This window comes from Zootoca vivipara, chromosome 5, assembly GCF_963506605.1.
Source record: "Zootoca vivipara chromosome 5, rZooViv1.1, whole genome shotgun sequence".
NCBI classification, from domain to species: domain Eukaryota; kingdom Metazoa; phylum Chordata; class Lepidosauria; order Squamata; family Lacertidae; genus Zootoca; species Zootoca vivipara.
In genome coordinates, this window is record NC_083280.1 from 36,897,302 (window position 1) to 36,914,681 (window position 17,380).

A 17,380-nucleotide genomic window follows, 5' to 3' on the forward strand; every position below is an offset into this window, starting at 1 on the left:
AGGGGAGGCAAAGGGTTTCCTGACTAAGCAGGGACCAAAAGGCTAAGCAATGGAGGAGATTTGCTTCAGCTGCGACACATGCAGAACACAGATTATCAATGAAAGATGGAATCAGATCTGATCAGCTTTGTAAAAACATTTTCTCTATGCAACCATGTGCATCCCTACCTACACAGGCTATCGCTTCATGTAAACAGCCTATGCCCAAAATCCTATGCACTTTGTCCTGGGACTAAATCAATTTGAATAGGTATAGGGTTGCCAGACTCAATAGAGGACAGGACTTCTGTGCCTTTAATTGCCCTGCTCTCTTTTGAGTCTGGAAATCTTAAAGAGAAACCAGCAGACCCTTTGTTTAATTTCCAAGCTTCAATTCCCTGCTTCTGAGCTTCCCAGAGGCATCTGGTTGGGCCCATAAGTTCTGACAGATCTGCAGGGGATCAGATTTGGATATCGCCATTATGTTGACTTTTCATCAGGGCCGGCTCTAAGGCAAGGCTGGGTGGCGCAATGCACCAGGGTGCCGGGCAACCAGGGGGCGCCGCGCCGTGCGCTGCCCCCGCCAGACAGCCACGCTGTGAAACTTTGCACCACGGTGCCAAGGCGCCAGATACACTTAAGAGGGCCCTGCTTTTCATAGATGCAGCACAGCCAATAAAAGCCATCTATGCTGTGTTGTGTGAGTCAGCTATACATCAGCTAATGCACTTGGGTGCTAAATAGTCTCTACTGCAAATTGGCAGCTTCACGGGCCCAGGAACAATGTCCAGGAGTAGTCTGACTGCCTCACACCTCTCCTGATTTTAAAGCCAAGTAGCACACAACACTCTTGATGTCTCTCCACCCCCAACTCACCTTTTCTGCTGTGTCTGACCTTTGGAGAATGGGCAGGCACAGCTGAAGAAAACCTCAGTGTCAGAAGCCTGTGTGTCTCACTATTCCTCAGGCTTGGTTCAACCTCATTTCCAGGCTGTGATTAGTGATGGAGCAACCACAGGCAAGAGGGTGTTCGCTGTCACCTAATGTACCGAACAGCCATCTGTCTGTCTCAAACCAGCACTCAAGCACAAGGCATCTGTCTCTTTAACAGGCTTGTTTGTTTATCTGGCCTTTCGCTGAAGAGGGCTATTACACTGACCTAAAGAGAGCTAAAGCAGATTTACGCACTTAAAAGGTTCCTGCTCTATACAGCTCAGAAAATTACTTTTTTGCCATTTGGGAGCGGGTAGTTTCTTCAAATTGGTGATCAGTTTTAGTCTTTGTCAGGCTATAACTGAAAAGGCTCCCTACAGCTGCAGAATTCACAATAACTTACAGTCACACACTGTTACCATTAGCAGCCAGAATTGTGTACTAGGTCTCCGATATGCTGCGCAAACTGGAGCAAGGCAATATTTAAGCACAAATAACATTGGCAGGCACTGACTATACCAATTTCGAATGTTTAATTGGAGGCCTATCTTAAAAGCGGCATGCTCAGCTAAAACACTTGCCCATCAAACTTCCTAAAAGGGCTTATGGTGATGCACACACCTTGCCATCAACAAAGTGAGGTTGCATCTCCACAAGGACTGGCTCCAGGCTGGAGGGGTTTCTGGGCAAAGTACCATCTAGTGGGCCCCCTCTTACAATGATGGGTTCCCTCAGTTGTACTTGGCAATGGTGGCAGTGGTGATAGAAACAGCACTCCAAGAGAGGCCAGGCACTGCCATTTTATTTCCTCATAATGCCCTAGAGCAGGCATCCCCAAATTCAGCCCTCCAGATGTTTTGGACTACAAGTCCCATTTTCCCCAACCACTGGTCCTGTTAGCTAGGGATCATGGGAGTTGTAGGCCAAAACATCTGGAAGGCTGCAGTTTGGGGATGCCTGCCCTAGAGCATCTGCTGTAGCTGTTACATGGGGAGGGTTTTTTTGGGGGGGGAGTAGGCTGAATGCCTGGACCCCTTCTAATTCTTGGAATAGCCGACTAGATTCCTGGTAAGGCAACAGCTTGGGTGATGGGTCATTAAGCAGAACAAAGGAACGGGCTCTATGTGAGATAGCCAGAAGGTTAGAAGGCCAAAGGCAAAGTTGAAAGCTGAGAGTTGGGTGATGTGAGCTAGACACTAGAGGCAAAGCAGCAAGCGAGAGCGAGAGAGATGTTTGGTTTCTGCAGGAATTAAAGGCTGTGGCTAAAGGTGAAGCAAGGCCCTCTTGGGGTGTTGATGCTGTGGAGCCTCTTCATCATAGGCTCAGGTTGCTTATATATGTGTAAATAAACCATGTATCATAAAGACACCACAGTCTCTGCTGTGCCTCATTCCAGCGGAAACACAAACCTTGGGTAAGCACCTGGACTCACACCACTTGGGGACTGGAGAGGCGTGCGACAGTGTGTTCACTTCAGGGTGCTGTGGGACATTAAAATGGAGGTTCACAGGCCCAGATGCTCAAGGTGGAGGGTCCAACGCAGGTGTAAGTGCTGGTGGACCCCGCTGGAACACTGGGACAATGGCCGAGGGTGCCAGATGCTGAACTCCACCATGGCTGCTGTGCTTTATACATTCACTCCCTAACATACCCTCCAACTCCCGGTAAGAAAAATCTGGGATCAGCAGCGGTGCGGCACTGGAAGTCACTTCTACGCATGTCTGGACATGCGTAGAAGCAACTTCCGGTGCCGGTGCTGCCTGATTTCTGGTGCCCAGGCATGGGCAGAGCGGCACCGGAAGTAGCTTCTACGCATGTCCAGACATGCACAGACAGAGCCTCCCTGGCAGGTACCAGTAGGAAATCTGGGGGATTTATGGGATTTTTCTCTATTCGGGATAACAGCGGGAAACGGGTTTAAATACGGGGGTTTCCCCTCAAAAAAGCGACGTGGCAGCTATGCTCCCTAATAAAAAGCTGTATTTGTAACTAAGAAATGCGGAGGTGTAATCCGAGAGCAGGATTTCCTTCTCAGCCAAATTGCCAATGCATTGATGGCATTTTCAAAAGCTTAGTAAGTTTAGCCTCCTGGAACTCATCGACACCAGCATCCTTGCTTTGAGTCATCAGAGAGGACTCACCCTTGATCCATGCTGCATACACAATTCTTTTAAAGCACATTACTTCCCTGAAAGAATCCTGTTGTTTGTTAAGGTTTCTGGGAGCTGTAGCTCTGGGAAAGATAAACTACAGTTCCCAGGGTCCTTTGGGGAAAGCTGGGTGATTTAAATGTATGTTGTGTAGGCAGCCTCAGATATCTTTCTGGGGAGCTGTGGGGTGCATCAATGCTGCTGCTCACAAGGATTGCCATCTAAACAGATGGAAAGTGCTGTCAGGTCAGTTCCCAAACCGCTTCAAAGATATCAGAGCTGGCAGCACAGAAAAACTGTCCAATGGCGAACATGTGACAAGGCAGCATGGCAGCCTTGGGTGCTGAATGCAAACTTTGCTCTGAACTCCATTTGTGTGTGCATTTTTTTTCCTTAAAAGGATGCTTCCTGTTTTGTATATTGTTTCCTCTGTGAAATCTGTACTGTAGGAGTAGGAGCGATGGTATAACACAACTTTATAGTTACCGTGCTGGTCCTTCAAACCCGGTGGACGGGGTCTGCGTTTTCTGTTCTCTGGAAAACCTATGAAATTGTGAAAAGCATGTGAGATAGGTGCACAGATGCAAAATGAATTGAAGCAGAAAGGTGAAAGAGAAGTGCGAAAGGAGAGTACAGAACAAGCACTTAATTAATTGACACTGATTTGTTCAAGAGGTCATCACACTAAAACCCCACATGACATTTTCCTAGTCTCGTGGTGTGGCAGCCATGAACATGTGATCATGTGAAACGCATGCTTCAAGTGTTTCTTTTGCCATGACTTGAGGACACATGTTTAACTCTCAACTATTTGTGTTGCCATCATCTCTGGGATATCAGCTCACTAATATCCCCAAACCTTCATTTTAAAGGTCTTGAGTATAGTCTCATACGTGGAAGATTTTACTTATTTACTTCTCATTCTCCTACTAAATATAGTAAGAGGAAAGGTTGGGAGATTGGCCCTACAAAGATGGAACAATTCTCCAATAATAAAAGTGGAAAAGTGACTGAAGCTTTTTGTATGAGGAAATAAACAAGTGTATTTTCTGCCGTTAGCGGAGTTGGGTTGGTGGAATTCAGATTGGAAGAGTTTGGAATAGGTAGGTCAATTTTGGAAGGGTCATCATTTTGATCATGGCTATTTTATCTGAGAGAGTGAAGATAATATTGTTCCATCTCCTCCGGTCGTTGTTAATTTGTCGCCACAGGGGTTTGTAGTTGTGGAGGTACAGTTTGTTGAGGTTTCTGGTTATTTGTATCCCTAAGTACAGTTTGTGAATTTGGTTTGGCAGAGTTTTATCTTTGTGATGTTGGAAAATTCTTTTTGTATATGAGGTGGGGTGTTGAAACACAAAGCCTCTGACTTCGCAAAGTTTACTTGTAAGCCCAACACCATTGCGAATGTGTTGAGTTCCTCGGTTAGGGTGATTGCTGTATTTGTGGGGTCTGGTGTCATGACCATCAGATCATCTGCAAAGGTAGGCCACTATTAGTATCCCACATATCACAGTGGAGGAATTGTGGATAACAGAAAATGTCTTTCCTAAGGCTACCTAGCGAGTCTGCAGAAGATTTGAGGGCTCCCTCTTTCATAGCAACATGAACTCCTGCATATAATTTGATATGAGATTTTTTGCCCTTATCGATGAACCAATCAATCTATTTTTATTGTTGTGAGAACAAGGGAACAAAGAAATAAATGTGCAAGAATTGTGATGAAACAAAATATTGTTGTTGTTGTTTTAAAGCAGCATACCTTTCCCAAAGGAGAGTTTTTTGAATAACTGTGGGGTGGAATTTCTAGCATGTACCTCTACGGTCACGTGGGTTCCTGAAACAAGCAAGAAGCTGGTCAGTACTGGGAAACGTAATTCAGCATGTAAGCACCATGCCTTGCATCCAAGGCAGTGAGAGCCCAAGGGGATGAAAGTGTTAGGATAATTCTGCATTCCTCCTCCCTACTGCAACCCCAAAATGCACCTACAAGCTTGAGGGTGAGTGGAGCCAGCTCATAAAATTCCAGAGATGTGGGGCTAGGAGCTGCAGTGATGGTGGGGAGGGGAGGGAAGTAGTTTTAGGTGATCCTCTCCTCCCACTACCACTCCCTATGCCACATTCCAGGCCTTCAAGGGGCAAAGGGGTTGCAGTGGAGAGAAGGATAGCCAGAAAGCCCTCTTAAGCAAGCAGGTGTCCATTTGTGCAACACTGGTTACATTCCCATACAAAACAAAATGGCAGAAAAGGCCATTTTTCCAAGTCATAACCAGGACAATCCAAGTCACAATCCAGAACGATCAGGAACTGAAAGGAATTGTTCCTTTGCAAGCGGGAGGACTGGTACACTAGAGAGTTCGCTGTCAGGAGCTGTCTGGTACAGACAAGGCAGTTGGAGGAAGCTGTGTGGATTCAAAGTCCTTCCTCCAGTGTTTTGAATCCACACAGCTTCCTCTGCAGAAGGGGAAACACTCTGTTTTATGCTTCCTTTATGCTTGCTTTCAGTATAAGCTATTCAAGAGTTCAGATGTATAACTACCTCAAGCCAATTCTCATTTCTCAGCCTCTCTTAGAAGGGAACCATGAGGGACTTTCCTCAATCAAAACACATTTTGACAGTTGTATACCCCTTTGTGTTTGATATTTCATCATCAAACAGAGAAATTTGGCTGGAAGCCTCTGGGGCACCTAACAGATGTTCTGTGGTCTCTTTGCAGACAATGAAGTCAAGTAATTGCCCTGTCAGTCCTTCATTCTTACTTCTTCCAGTTCTTTTTCTTTTCTTTTTTAGTTTAGTAGAATCTTATTTCTCCACATGGTATGGCTTACAATTGGGCTGGTAATATTACTTTTTTTAAGGAGCAGATTTGCAGCACAAAGTCGTGGGATGGGGGTAGCCTTTAAGAAGACCATAGGAAGCTGCCTAATGACAAGTCAAATCACTGGTCCATCTAGTGCATGGGAATTTTGAGAAAATGCAGTGGACACCATCACAAAATGGCTGCCATGGGAGGCAGCCCATTCATAAAATGGCTGCTTTGGTGGGCACAGCTATAACAGTTTTCTGAGGGACCTCCCGGGGATTCCAGGAATTGAAACTATGAACATTGCATGCAAAGAATGTGCTATATCACTTCACGTTGGCCATTCTATTTTGGGGGCTTAGAAAACTATCTGTATAATCTTCTTCCTCCAAAGGCAGGGTTGTCATATTTCACAAAGTAAAAACCAGGACACCCCGAAAGTTGAGCTCCCCCCCCCCAAAAAACCGGCCAAAAACATGATCCAGGACAAAACGCCGCCTTTCTGACATCAATTCCACTTTTGAAATCCTCGTAGTAGTAGTAGTAGTAGTAATAATAATAATAATAATAATTTATTATTACGGTCAGAGACCAGCTTGTAAAACATATAATGGGACTGCATTCCCAAAAGCAAAGCAGACATTTAAAACAATATACAGCAATGGCTTACATGTTTAAAAATGTGCTAAACTGCAAGGGAGGGAAGGAGCGGTGGCGGCAGCTGCACCCTGAGGGCACCCTTGAAACATGGGGAGATGGGAGCCTTTTGCTAGAAGCTGGGGGTCCAGTGGCACTCCAGGCAGCAGGAGGAAGGGGAACAGGGGGGTCGATGGGGGAAGATACTCAGGCAGCATTGTGCAGTTGCTGAAGAGGAGTGTTGGAGGTGCACCTCCTTGGGGGAAGGTCTCAGCTGGCCAAAATCCTGGTAACCTCCGGAAAAATCCAGACATAAGTTTAAACTTAAAAATAAGTTTAAAATACTTTTGAGATTGTATTACATACTCCTTTAGCAACTACACTTTGCCTCCCTCCGTAATGTCCCTTAGTAACATATTTAGATTGATCAGACATGCAGGATGATGATGATGATGGTGATGATGATTAAAAATAGGCCTTGCCTCATCTTAATCCTGCTTTCAGAGATTAATTTCATTAAGTTTTTTCTTTTTAACCTCTGGAGTTTTGTAACATCTGGAAAGGTCATGGTGATTATCCAAAATAGTATGCCGTTTTTGCTATGTTCAAACATCTCTAAATGCTTTACAATTTTATGATATTCTAAGGTAAGGGCTTACTCCCAGTAACTTGCAGCACGGGACAAAGGGCACTATCAGACAGTTCATTGGTTCATCACATACCTTGGGCAGAGCAGGAAGTAATGACTTGCTGCATCTGAGCTGCATGGCCTGGTGATGGAAGGAAAGCTTTATTAGTGAGAAGAAAACAACCTATGAAACAGGGGCAAAGTGATAAGTCCATGCAAAAGCAGGGAAGATGCTAGTAGAAGCAAGTTGGACTAGTGGCAAAAGATTGAAGAGTATCATCATTAGCAGGGTGTTAAAAGTCCCAGCCAGCCAGCCATACCTTCCACCAGGACAGGCCATTCCATTTCCCTCCCCAAACCAGTTGCCTGTTCTTCTTTTCCAACTGAAATGGAACATTACCTCCATATGTCCAACCCATGGTCCGAATAGAGCCAACACATGCACATGGTGCAAGTAAGATAATTGTGAAAGGTAGCCTTTGCCACCGGTCATGGATACTTTAGCTGAGATTCCTGCATTGCAGGGGGTTGGACTAGATGACCCTTGGTGACCCCTCCAACTCTATAATCCTATTAGTCTATGATTTGTGTAGTTGTATATACGTAGACTCTGCTCCGACTTTTGAGGAATGCAACTTGGCAGCAAGGATAATGGATTCAACCCCCACTCTCTGCATTCACAGAACACAAATACTCTCTCTCATATTTTAACAGGTCCATGGATTAATATAATTTTGATTTAAAATACTAGTCCCCTCCCCCCCCCAAGCATGGAAGTTAGACCAGTCTACATCAATGGACACACTGAGTTGCATCCCTTTTCTTTCAAAGATCAGTATATTGGCAGTCCCCAGAGAGAAGCTGGAGCATTTCAGAAATGTGTTTGCCATTCTGGGTACCATGTATCTTATGGCTGGCATGGCTCAGACCCATGAAAGATGATGAGATATCGCTGCAATGTGTGTGATGACGGCCCATGTGTTTGTTTTAATATGGCTCAATCTGCAATTGCATCATAGCATTCAGAAATACTGTAGGAGCACCGGCTGCTTCACGGTGTCAGACTTCATAAGTACAGTAATCTGGCTACACTGCCTGAAATTGATTTGTTGACACCTCCATGCTTGGAGCATGAAGATTTCTGGCGATACAACTGGAGATCTTCAGTGAATACCTATGAGTTGGTGGAAGCTGCTGTAAACTCTTGTTAGATCCGGTTGTAAAGCTAAAGAGCCTATTTCCCTCTGATCTGAAAATTTCACGCCCAGATTCTTGGTAGTTCCTTTGCTAGGACCCCTGCTCTGGGGCAGCTTTCACAGAATGAGGAGCAGAATGACTCTGCCTCTTGTACTGTGGTTTGAGATTAGCAAAATGGAATTATCTCACAATGTATCCCAAACTTGATCTCCAGCTGCTTTTCAACTTCAATTCTCACCATCCCTGACTACTGGTCTTGCTAGCTAGGGAGGATGGGAGCTGTAGTCCAAAGTAGTAGTAGTAGTAGTAGTAGTAGTAGTAGTAGTAATAATAATAATAATAATAATTTATTATTTATACCCCGCCCATCTGGCCAGGTTCCCCCAGCCACTCTGGGCGGCTTCCAACAAAATATTAAAATACAGAAATCCACCAAACATGAAAAGCTTCCCTAAACAGGGCTGGAGAACCAAGTTTGGAAAATACTAAAGAGTTATGCACAAGGCCTAATATTTGGGTTTCTTAATTCAGGTTGCTAATATCTGTACGTGGCTGTTTCTGTAATTTGGGACTTTGGGAGCTCTCTCCCCCAGCACAGAAATTGCTAGCTCTGCAAATGCCGCCATGTTGCTATGGCCATCAGGACCAGCTCTACTATTAGGTTGATTGAGGACAGATTTTGCAATGCCATTAAATGGCAGCAGATTTCCAGTTGTTTATAATATCTGAGCAGCCTCTGTGAGTGGTGGCAGCATTTGGACCTTATATTTCAGGCAGCAAAATATACGGAGCTAAGGATTAAACCTCCAAGACACCCCTAGCCTCTCTCAACGTGGTATGGCTGCCTTTAACAGGTATTAGAAAACACTGCCCTGGCCTGCATTTCTCACATGGAAACTCAAAGGGTGAGAGAAAGTGACATACCATGAAGCTCATTTCCTAGTTTGTTGTTTCCATTGCCATCCCCTCGGAAGCCTAAAAAAAACAACCACCAGTAAATTGTGTTATTTATTTAACAAAATTTATGTACTGTTGGATTGTAACAAAACCTTTAAGTGGCTTACAAGAAATATTAAAATTATCAATAAAGAAAAACAATTAATTTAAAACTTTAAAACAACAATTAAAATAAGCAGTGAACTAAAAATCGATTAAAACATGTCAACATTTCCGTGCCTGGAAAACAAAAAACATTTTAAAGCAGGCATTGAAATGAATACAGCAAAGGCGCCTACTGATGTTAATAGGCAGGGAGTTTCCATCAATGGAGTTAAGTTACCCAAGTCATACTTTGGGTATGATTAACATCAGATATTGCTCATAACATTTTGGATTCATCCAACTAGCAAACTAACCAAACTAGGCTAGCACAATGGATTCTCCTTCCCCTAGAAGAGTATTTAATCATGGACAGCTACAATAACAGAGGACTAGTAGCCTTTGCGTAGATGATCTACGACTAGGACTGCTCTTAAGGCATACCTGCAAAAGCTCACTGTTCTTCCAAAGGTATGAATAGTTGGATGAAATCAAAGACAAATTCTCAGCTGGGTTGTTGTTGTTTTTTTTAAAAGGCTGAGCTAAGGAAATTAGAATGGCTTCCCTTTATAAATTAAAGAAATGTGCACACGTGTGCTTATTTTTCATCTTTTGCAGTGCAATCTTCTAGATGTCTCCTCTGAAGTAAGTCCCACTGGCTTCCTGTAGCTGGGTACAGAGTTACAGTCTTATTGTCCTCCTGCAAATCCTGATAAACTAGAGGCATTGAAGTCCTGCTCAGCTCTCCCTTTGACCTCTGAGATTTTGTTGTTGTTGTTTAGTCGTTTAGTCGTGTCCGACTCTTCGTGACCCCATGGACCATAGCACGCCAGGCACTCCTGTCTTGCACTGCCTCCCGCAGTTTGGTCAAACTTCGAGAACACTGTCCAACCATCTCGTCCTCTGTCGTCCCCTTCTCCTAGTGCCCTCAATCTTTCCCAACATCAGGGTCTTTTCCAAGGATTCTTCTCTTCTCATGAGGTGGCCAAAGTATTGGAGCCTCAGCTTCACGATCTGTCCTTCCAGGGAGCACTCAGGGCTGATTTCCTTAAGAATTGATAGGTTTGATCTTCTTGCAGTCCATGGGACTCTCAAGAGTCTCCTCCAGCACCATAATTCAAAAGCATCAATTCTTCGGCGATCAGCCTTCTTTATGGTCCAGCTCTCACTTCCATACATCACTACTGGGAAAACCATAGCTTTAACGATACGGACCTTTGTCGGCAAGGTGATGTCTCTGCTTTTTAAGATGCTGTCTAGGTTTGTCATTGCTTTTCTCCCAAGAAGCAGGCGTCTTTTAATTTCGTGACTGCTGTCACCATCTGCAGTGATCAAGGAGCCCAAGAAAGTAAAATCTCTCACTGCCTCCATTTCTTCCCCTTCTATTTGCCAGGAGGTGATGGGACCGGTGGCCATGATCTTGGTTTTTTTGATGTTGAGCTTCAGACCATCTGAGATTTTACTAAGAATTGAAAGCCTGCCTCTGGCACTGTAAAGGTGTGATCACGGGATCATGACACAGCCTGTCTTGCAGAACTGGTGACGAAAGAGATGTTGATGCTTTGGAGCGCTTGGAGATTTTGCCTAGAACTGTGGTGTGTGTGCGCGTGCAAAATTAGGCTGGATGCCCAAGTCCCTTCTAATTCCTGGATCCAGCAAGGGTTAAAATCTCATGGAGATTTTGTTGGAATAGCCAGGCTAGCTTCTTGGCAATGGCCCTAGGTATGGGTCATTGGTATAAGAAAGGAACATGAGAGCAAATGGGTTGGTAGGGGCTGGTAGTGAGAAGGCCAGAGGCCAGAGTGGAGAGAGAGGGCTGGGCTAGAAGCAGCTAGAAGACTGAGAGTGATAGTCATGTCAAGGTTGTGGCTTTTGGGGTGTTAATGCTATGAGCCCTTTCATCGTAGACTCAGTCTGTATATATGTGTAAATAAACCATATAGCAAACAGACACCGCAGTCTTCGCTGCCCCTCATTCCAAGGAAGCCAAACCCTAGGAGATCTGAACCCCTGGAATCTTGCACTGCTCAGAGATTGGGAAGTTGTGCAACAATATATTCCTTCTCCAACTCTTTCTATGCTTGTGTGTGTGTGTGTGTGTGTGTGTGTGTGTGTGTGTGTGTATGCAGCTGTTAGTTTAAATTAAATGTACAGCATTTTCCCAAAGGAAGGAATGAACAAATGGGCTGGCTAGAACAAAAACACACACACTCCCACCCCTCTCCAAACCTCCCCAGGGTAACTTCTGAAATGTGTTGGCTCATTCTCAAGGCCAAAATCTCCTCCTGTGTTTGTTTCCTGACCATATCACTGCTACTCTTCCTTGTTTGGAAACAAACTTACAACCCTGAGTGCTTTGACTGATCCACCTCCCTGCAGCTGACCAGGACACCACGGTGGAGTGATGAGTGAGCAGACTGCCTAAGGGAATTTGGAATGGCTTGATATTGTGGACAGACAGTTTTCGTTATAAATAATGGCCACAACACATCAGGTTTATGAAACAACTAAACACCTGAGGCATCAGCACAAATTGGGATGTTACATTTATATTTCTGCTCTGAACTTTGTCCTTGGATATCTCAATCTCTTCTGGCCATTGAAAATAGTGACATTATTCTGACATTATACTCTGCAGGAACGACACAAAATGAATGCAACATTAACTATACCTAAGAATAAAAACGATGACTTTCCTGCCTTCTGGAACAGGGTGTATGTGTGTTGTTTTAGCTTTTCTTTTTATATTCCATTTCTATTTTGTGACTTTATACCATGTGTATATTACTGAAAGACCAACAAATAATGGCGACAATCTAGCACAGAATTTGCATTTGCTTTAATATGTCATTGTTTTTCTTTAACACAACTCCTACATCTGCTCCACTCACAAAGAAAGCAGGAGTTAAGAAATACAATTTAATGAGCAAGAGAGGTGGCTGGGTAGGGTGGGGGAAGCTGAATCTTCCTCGCATCCTCTGCTTACCCTGCTTGAGCTTCTCTCCTCAAGCTCTCTACTCATTCCAGCTGCACGTAAAGTTGATGCTCCATGGAGCTCCCAAAATAAGCTTGCTCTTCCCCCACCTAAAAACAATGGCAGGTCTCCCCTATTTTTGAATGGAGACATGATGCATGGCAGGGAGAAGGGGGGGCAGGGAACCTAACATTTCCTTCCTCCCTTATTTATTTGATGATTTATAATCCACACTTCCATTAAAAATATCAAGAGAGTGCGCAACATATGAGAATCAAATCAACAAAAGTATCCATAACGACGTTATAAAAACATCAACGAAACATCAATAAATATTGATGAGTCAAAACAGAAACTTCCTATTGCAAAGGCCTGACCAAACTAATACAATTTTCACAAGACGTCTCAAAAAAGGAAGGCATGATTCCTGCTGAACCTTTATTGGTGTGTGTGTGGGGGGGCACAGGGCAGGGTCTGCCACAAGATAGGCTTGGTCCTTGGTGAAGGCCAAATGAACTTCAGGGATGTGGGGAATCAAGAGAAGTGCCCCATCTCTGTGAAGTTCTCAGTGGTCAAGGTGGTGTATAAGGAACGTACAGCTCCCCAGAGCTGCTATTAGTGTGACAATGTGTTTGAAAGGCTGCCTGGCCTAAGTCCAGCTGAAATGTAAAGAGCCCCAAGAAGGGAGAGTAGAGGCCCTGACATTGTCCATCACTTGGGCAGCAGATTGAGCAGGCACCAACAATTCTGTTCGTTCTCTCCTAATATTTCCACACTGATCCATCACCATTAAAATCTTGAGCATTTCATTTCCCAATAGGCTGCTCTTTGTTGTGGCAGTCTAGGATGTTCTGGGAATGTTGCGCATTCTACTCATTTTTACAGTATATGTAGGCATTGTGCCTATGCGTACAGTATGTAGGCATTTTCGCTTCCCTAGCAACTTCCCTGTGCAAAATTCTAGTGCTGTATGTCACTTCTGAGTTTCTTGGAGAAAAGGACAAAATAAGTAGTGGGTAAGATGGTGGTTCAAATTTTACCAATTTTTACCTCAGTCATGACCTCACAAAGTGGCCTTAAGCAAGCCACTATTCGCTCACTCTCCATTTGTAATAAAGGGACAGTAACACTGATCTACCGTATTAGAGTGTTGAATGCTATACTGTATAGCACATTTCAGCATTAAATATTTGTGATGTATATTATCAGTGGGTGATCTTGGAGTGGACCAGTCTCACTCTTAGCCTAACCTACCTCACAGTGTTGTAGTGAGGGAATAAATATTGTGGGGAGCACTGGGTAACAAATGAATTCCCCTCATACTCTAGCAATTTGAAATGCCCGTTCTTCCCAGTTGCAATATCCTATTATTAGGATATTGCTGCTGCTAGTATTTTTCTGAGGTCACCCGCTTCAGTGGTTTCTGTACTGTGAAGGGAAAGTACTTAGGTCACCATTACAATTATGTCCCCTGCAAAAGGTGCATCAGGCTATAAGCTAAAGTTCCTTGTACTGTATTACACACATGCATGCTAGCACACACAGACACACACTGCAAGCATTTGTTCTCTTTGTTTATGATGGCAACAGACAGGAGATTGAATTACAGAATCACTGTCTGTTTCAGCAGCCCCCGTCACTGGTCTTGTCTGCACACTGGGAACATTTTCTGAATGACAACTTTGGAGGTTTCTCACACTGTAAAACTTCTCACATTGAGAAGGAACAGTGTGAAGACACTGCCTTCACAATAACTATGCACAATCCTGTGTTCATGCCCTATGTGCTGCTGCAGAGGTTTCTTCTCAGATGGAGACACCGTGGGCTGCTTTGCATGCAACAGGAACAGTGTTTCCCCTTGTTATTTATTTTATTATTATTATTTATTTATTATTAGTAGTATCTCATCCATCACCCAAAGATCACAGGGTGGTTCACAATAATTTTCACAGGAAGCAAAATAAAAAAATTCCTTCAGTAGCACCTTAAAGACCAACTAAGTTTATATTTTGGTATGAGCTTTCGTGTGCATGCACACTTCTTCAGATACCAAACGTGTGCTCTTTGGTATGAGCACATGAAAGCTCATACCAAAATATAAACTTAGTTGGTCTTTAAGGTGCTACTGAAGGAATTTTTTTTATTTTGCTTCGACTCAGACCAACACGGCTACCTACCTGTAACTTTCACAGGAAGGTTGGTAGGAGGGAGCTAAACTGAAAGTTTGCAAAAGCAGCTCAGACAAAGGGAATAAACATGTTTTGTTAAAACTTTTTTGTGGGAGTGCATGTGCAAAAATAGCTCCCCCCTCCCTTTATTTCCCCCTCCTCCCACTTTCATCCTGCAGAGTTAAACCCTTGCCACCGAGTTTCTTTGCACTTCCCATCCCTGCAAGCTAACCAGCCAACACAGATTTCTTTACCTTCGCTTTGATGTGAAGCATGGCTCTCCGTCTGTCTGTCTACCTGCAGCCTCTGCACCAGCTTCCTCTTCTCAGGCTGGACTATCAAGAGCATTTCTAGAGCTACTGCACTGGGGTCTTTCTGAAACTCCATAGTCCCCATCAGAGCATTGCCTCTCCTGCCTTCCTCTTAGAAGTCCAAATGCTACTGCTGCTACCGCTGCCAAGTGCCCTGGGTATTTTCTACCCCTCACCCAAATTGCACACCCGTGCAGACATGCACGCAAAAGACACGCACGACTTTTGGCTGACTCTGCCAAAGGCACTGTTTGTGGGTACCCGGCAGAAATCTACCCTAATGAGTAGGTTACAAGTCACCTTTGAAAGGAAATCCCAGCAGGGATCCATTTCCTAAACCTGAGGAAGGAGACACATTTTGGAGAGAGAGGGAGAGAGAGGGGGGGGGAGAGAGAGATAGGGGTCTAGTTTCAGAACATGTTCTTTTCGAACCCCCTCCCTTCTGGCTGCCCTTTCAGCATTAAGCCCTTGCTCACATGTAAATCCCGCTAACACCACTGTTGCTCTCGGAGAATTTGCTTTGTGAAGCCTGCATACCCCGTAAAAGGACTTCTGCTGGATTGCCAAACCCAATGTGGAAACTTAAAACGAGACTACAGGCAGGGGGGTGGGTGGGGGTCAATTATTTAAAAGCAGCAAAAAATAAAACAACAATAGGGATGATGCTCTTGGTGAATAAAAGTTTTTGATATCACATCTTGGGGTACTTGTTTCAGATAAAATGAGCAATCCCAATTATTTTCAGAAGCAACCAACTTGGTTTCTAAAATATCGTATTAACAGCAGCAGCAGTAATAGCATTTGCCAGTCAAAAACACGCATTCAGTTCCTCAAGCAATTCACTTTTTCTGCAGCAACTTGTGTGCTTTGCCATTCAGTTTCGGTGCAACTGCAGGCAGAGAACATGGAAAGGTGGAAATGTCAACAATTTTTACCAGCTCCCAGTCCAACAAATAGAAGCACTGGCAGTATGGTATAGCAATTATGAGCGACCTAGTTTAGTCGGCTGCTGTAATGGGGAGAGTGTGCTGGCATATGAGTTCTTTCTAAATATATCCCGGACCTCCATCCTGTCACAGTCCGAGCTGGCAGCTGAGCAATGTTTGGCTCATCGTCTTGGGGGTGGCAGGGGTTTGGATGGGAACACCTGTGGGCTGGAGGACGGTGCAACACAGCTAGATAGTTTTTGAACTTCTGCAGCCCTCGTTCAATGTATGAATGCAAACCCATGAAACTGATTGCAAGCCACCCTGGGCTTAAATGCTACCGCCCCGTGGTCCTCAAGTGACAGTTGGTGCTAGAATCAGGTGCAATAATGGTTCACATGCATAATTTCTGTGTGTTTCTTGGAAGACCCCTGCAGGGCACAAAGGCAAGACATTTTTAGCAATCTGCTCATCTCCCATTATGGTCCCTCAGCAACTAATACTTGGAGATATACTACCTTTAAAGCAGGAGACTGTAGCCATCATGGCTGACAGAAAAGAGGTTCTGTGAGAAAGAGTCAAAATCTTAAAAGAAATATGAAACCAATAAAAGCCACCCCCTTTATTGAGATAAGACTGTTTTGTACAATAGTGATATAGGGCTTATTCACGCTTACCTTTCCTCCACTTCATGTTGTTGTTGTTGTTGTTTGACCCAGAGCTTTTCCTGTGAAAACCTGCTCTTTAGCGCTCAATCTGAGCAAATGTCAATTCGGGTTTTAAGCAGATTATAATTTGCTTGGGTTGAGCTCTAAAGAGCAGGTTTTCGTGGAAAAGGTCTGGAGAAAAGAAAAGAAAAGAAAAAAGGCACTTGGACAAAGAGCTGTAAAGTGTGGACCATGCCTGGAAAGTAGGGCAAAATATAAGAGTGGATAAGCCCACACACTCCATTTCTGATGTCAGTACTCTACTTGGCTATTCAAAAATTGATTTTAAGGCTAGATACACCTCCGTAACAACTTTGCACTTACGAAGACTAGGCAGCCTTTGTGAAAAACTGGACATGGTGCCTTGCTAATTTGTAATTTAAATAGCTCTAGAACTCCATATTTTGTTCCCTAGGCCAATATAAAAAATTCATTAAGCATTTCTGCAATTTCCCTGCCTTCCTTTAGCAATGCTCTCATTTGCTATCGAATTGCTCAACTTTCTGCTCTCAACTTTTTAAAGGAAGTCTTTCCCTTTATAGCTTCCCTGATTCTGCTTGTTAACAGTGCTGGCATCCACTTCGACGGTATCTTTCCTAATTTGTGGTGGCATACATTCTGTCTGAGCTTCTATTATTATGTTTTAAAGAATCTCCAAGCATCCCTGAGAGATTTGACGCTCCTGACTCTCCCATTTGACTTCCTTTCAACTAATCCCCTCATTGAAGTGGATCTACTTTCTTTCCTGCTTAGACCCAACATTGCTTCCCTTGATGGAATACTTGCTCTTAACATCTATTGACACCATTATTTTTGTAGGGATGGCAACTGGTATCCCAAGAGGGTACCAACTTACTTCCTCAAGGTGGTACTTCCTGTTTTCCTTTGCAGATGGAACAAATCAGAGAAACATGAGATTCCAGTAAAACTAA

General features: G+C 44.0%; 2 protein-coding genes across 2 annotated transcripts in view; one reads left to right on the top strand and one right to left on the bottom strand.

The window, feature by feature from the left end:
- KY (kyphoscoliosis peptidase) overlaps positions 1 to 14,976 on the bottom strand; it is a 30,612-nt gene extending 15,636 nt beyond the window's left edge. Inside the window, exons 1-4 of the mRNA XM_035132768.2 lie at positions 14,759 to 14,976; positions 7,222 to 7,269; positions 4,822 to 4,896; positions 3,549 to 3,605 (exon numbers count right to left, since the gene is read on the bottom strand). Coding sequence (XP_034988659.1) covers positions 3,549 to 3,605; positions 4,822 to 4,896; positions 7,222 to 7,269; positions 14,759 to 14,900 — 322 coding nt within the window. The 5' untranslated portion in view covers positions 14,901 to 14,976. The remainder of the gene's footprint in view (positions 1 to 3,548; positions 3,606 to 4,821; positions 4,897 to 7,221; positions 7,270 to 14,758) is intronic.
- CEP63 (centrosomal protein 63) overlaps positions 1 to 17,380 on the top strand; it is a 128,304-nt gene that overhangs the window by 46,634 nt on the left and 64,290 nt on the right. The window lies entirely within an intron of this gene.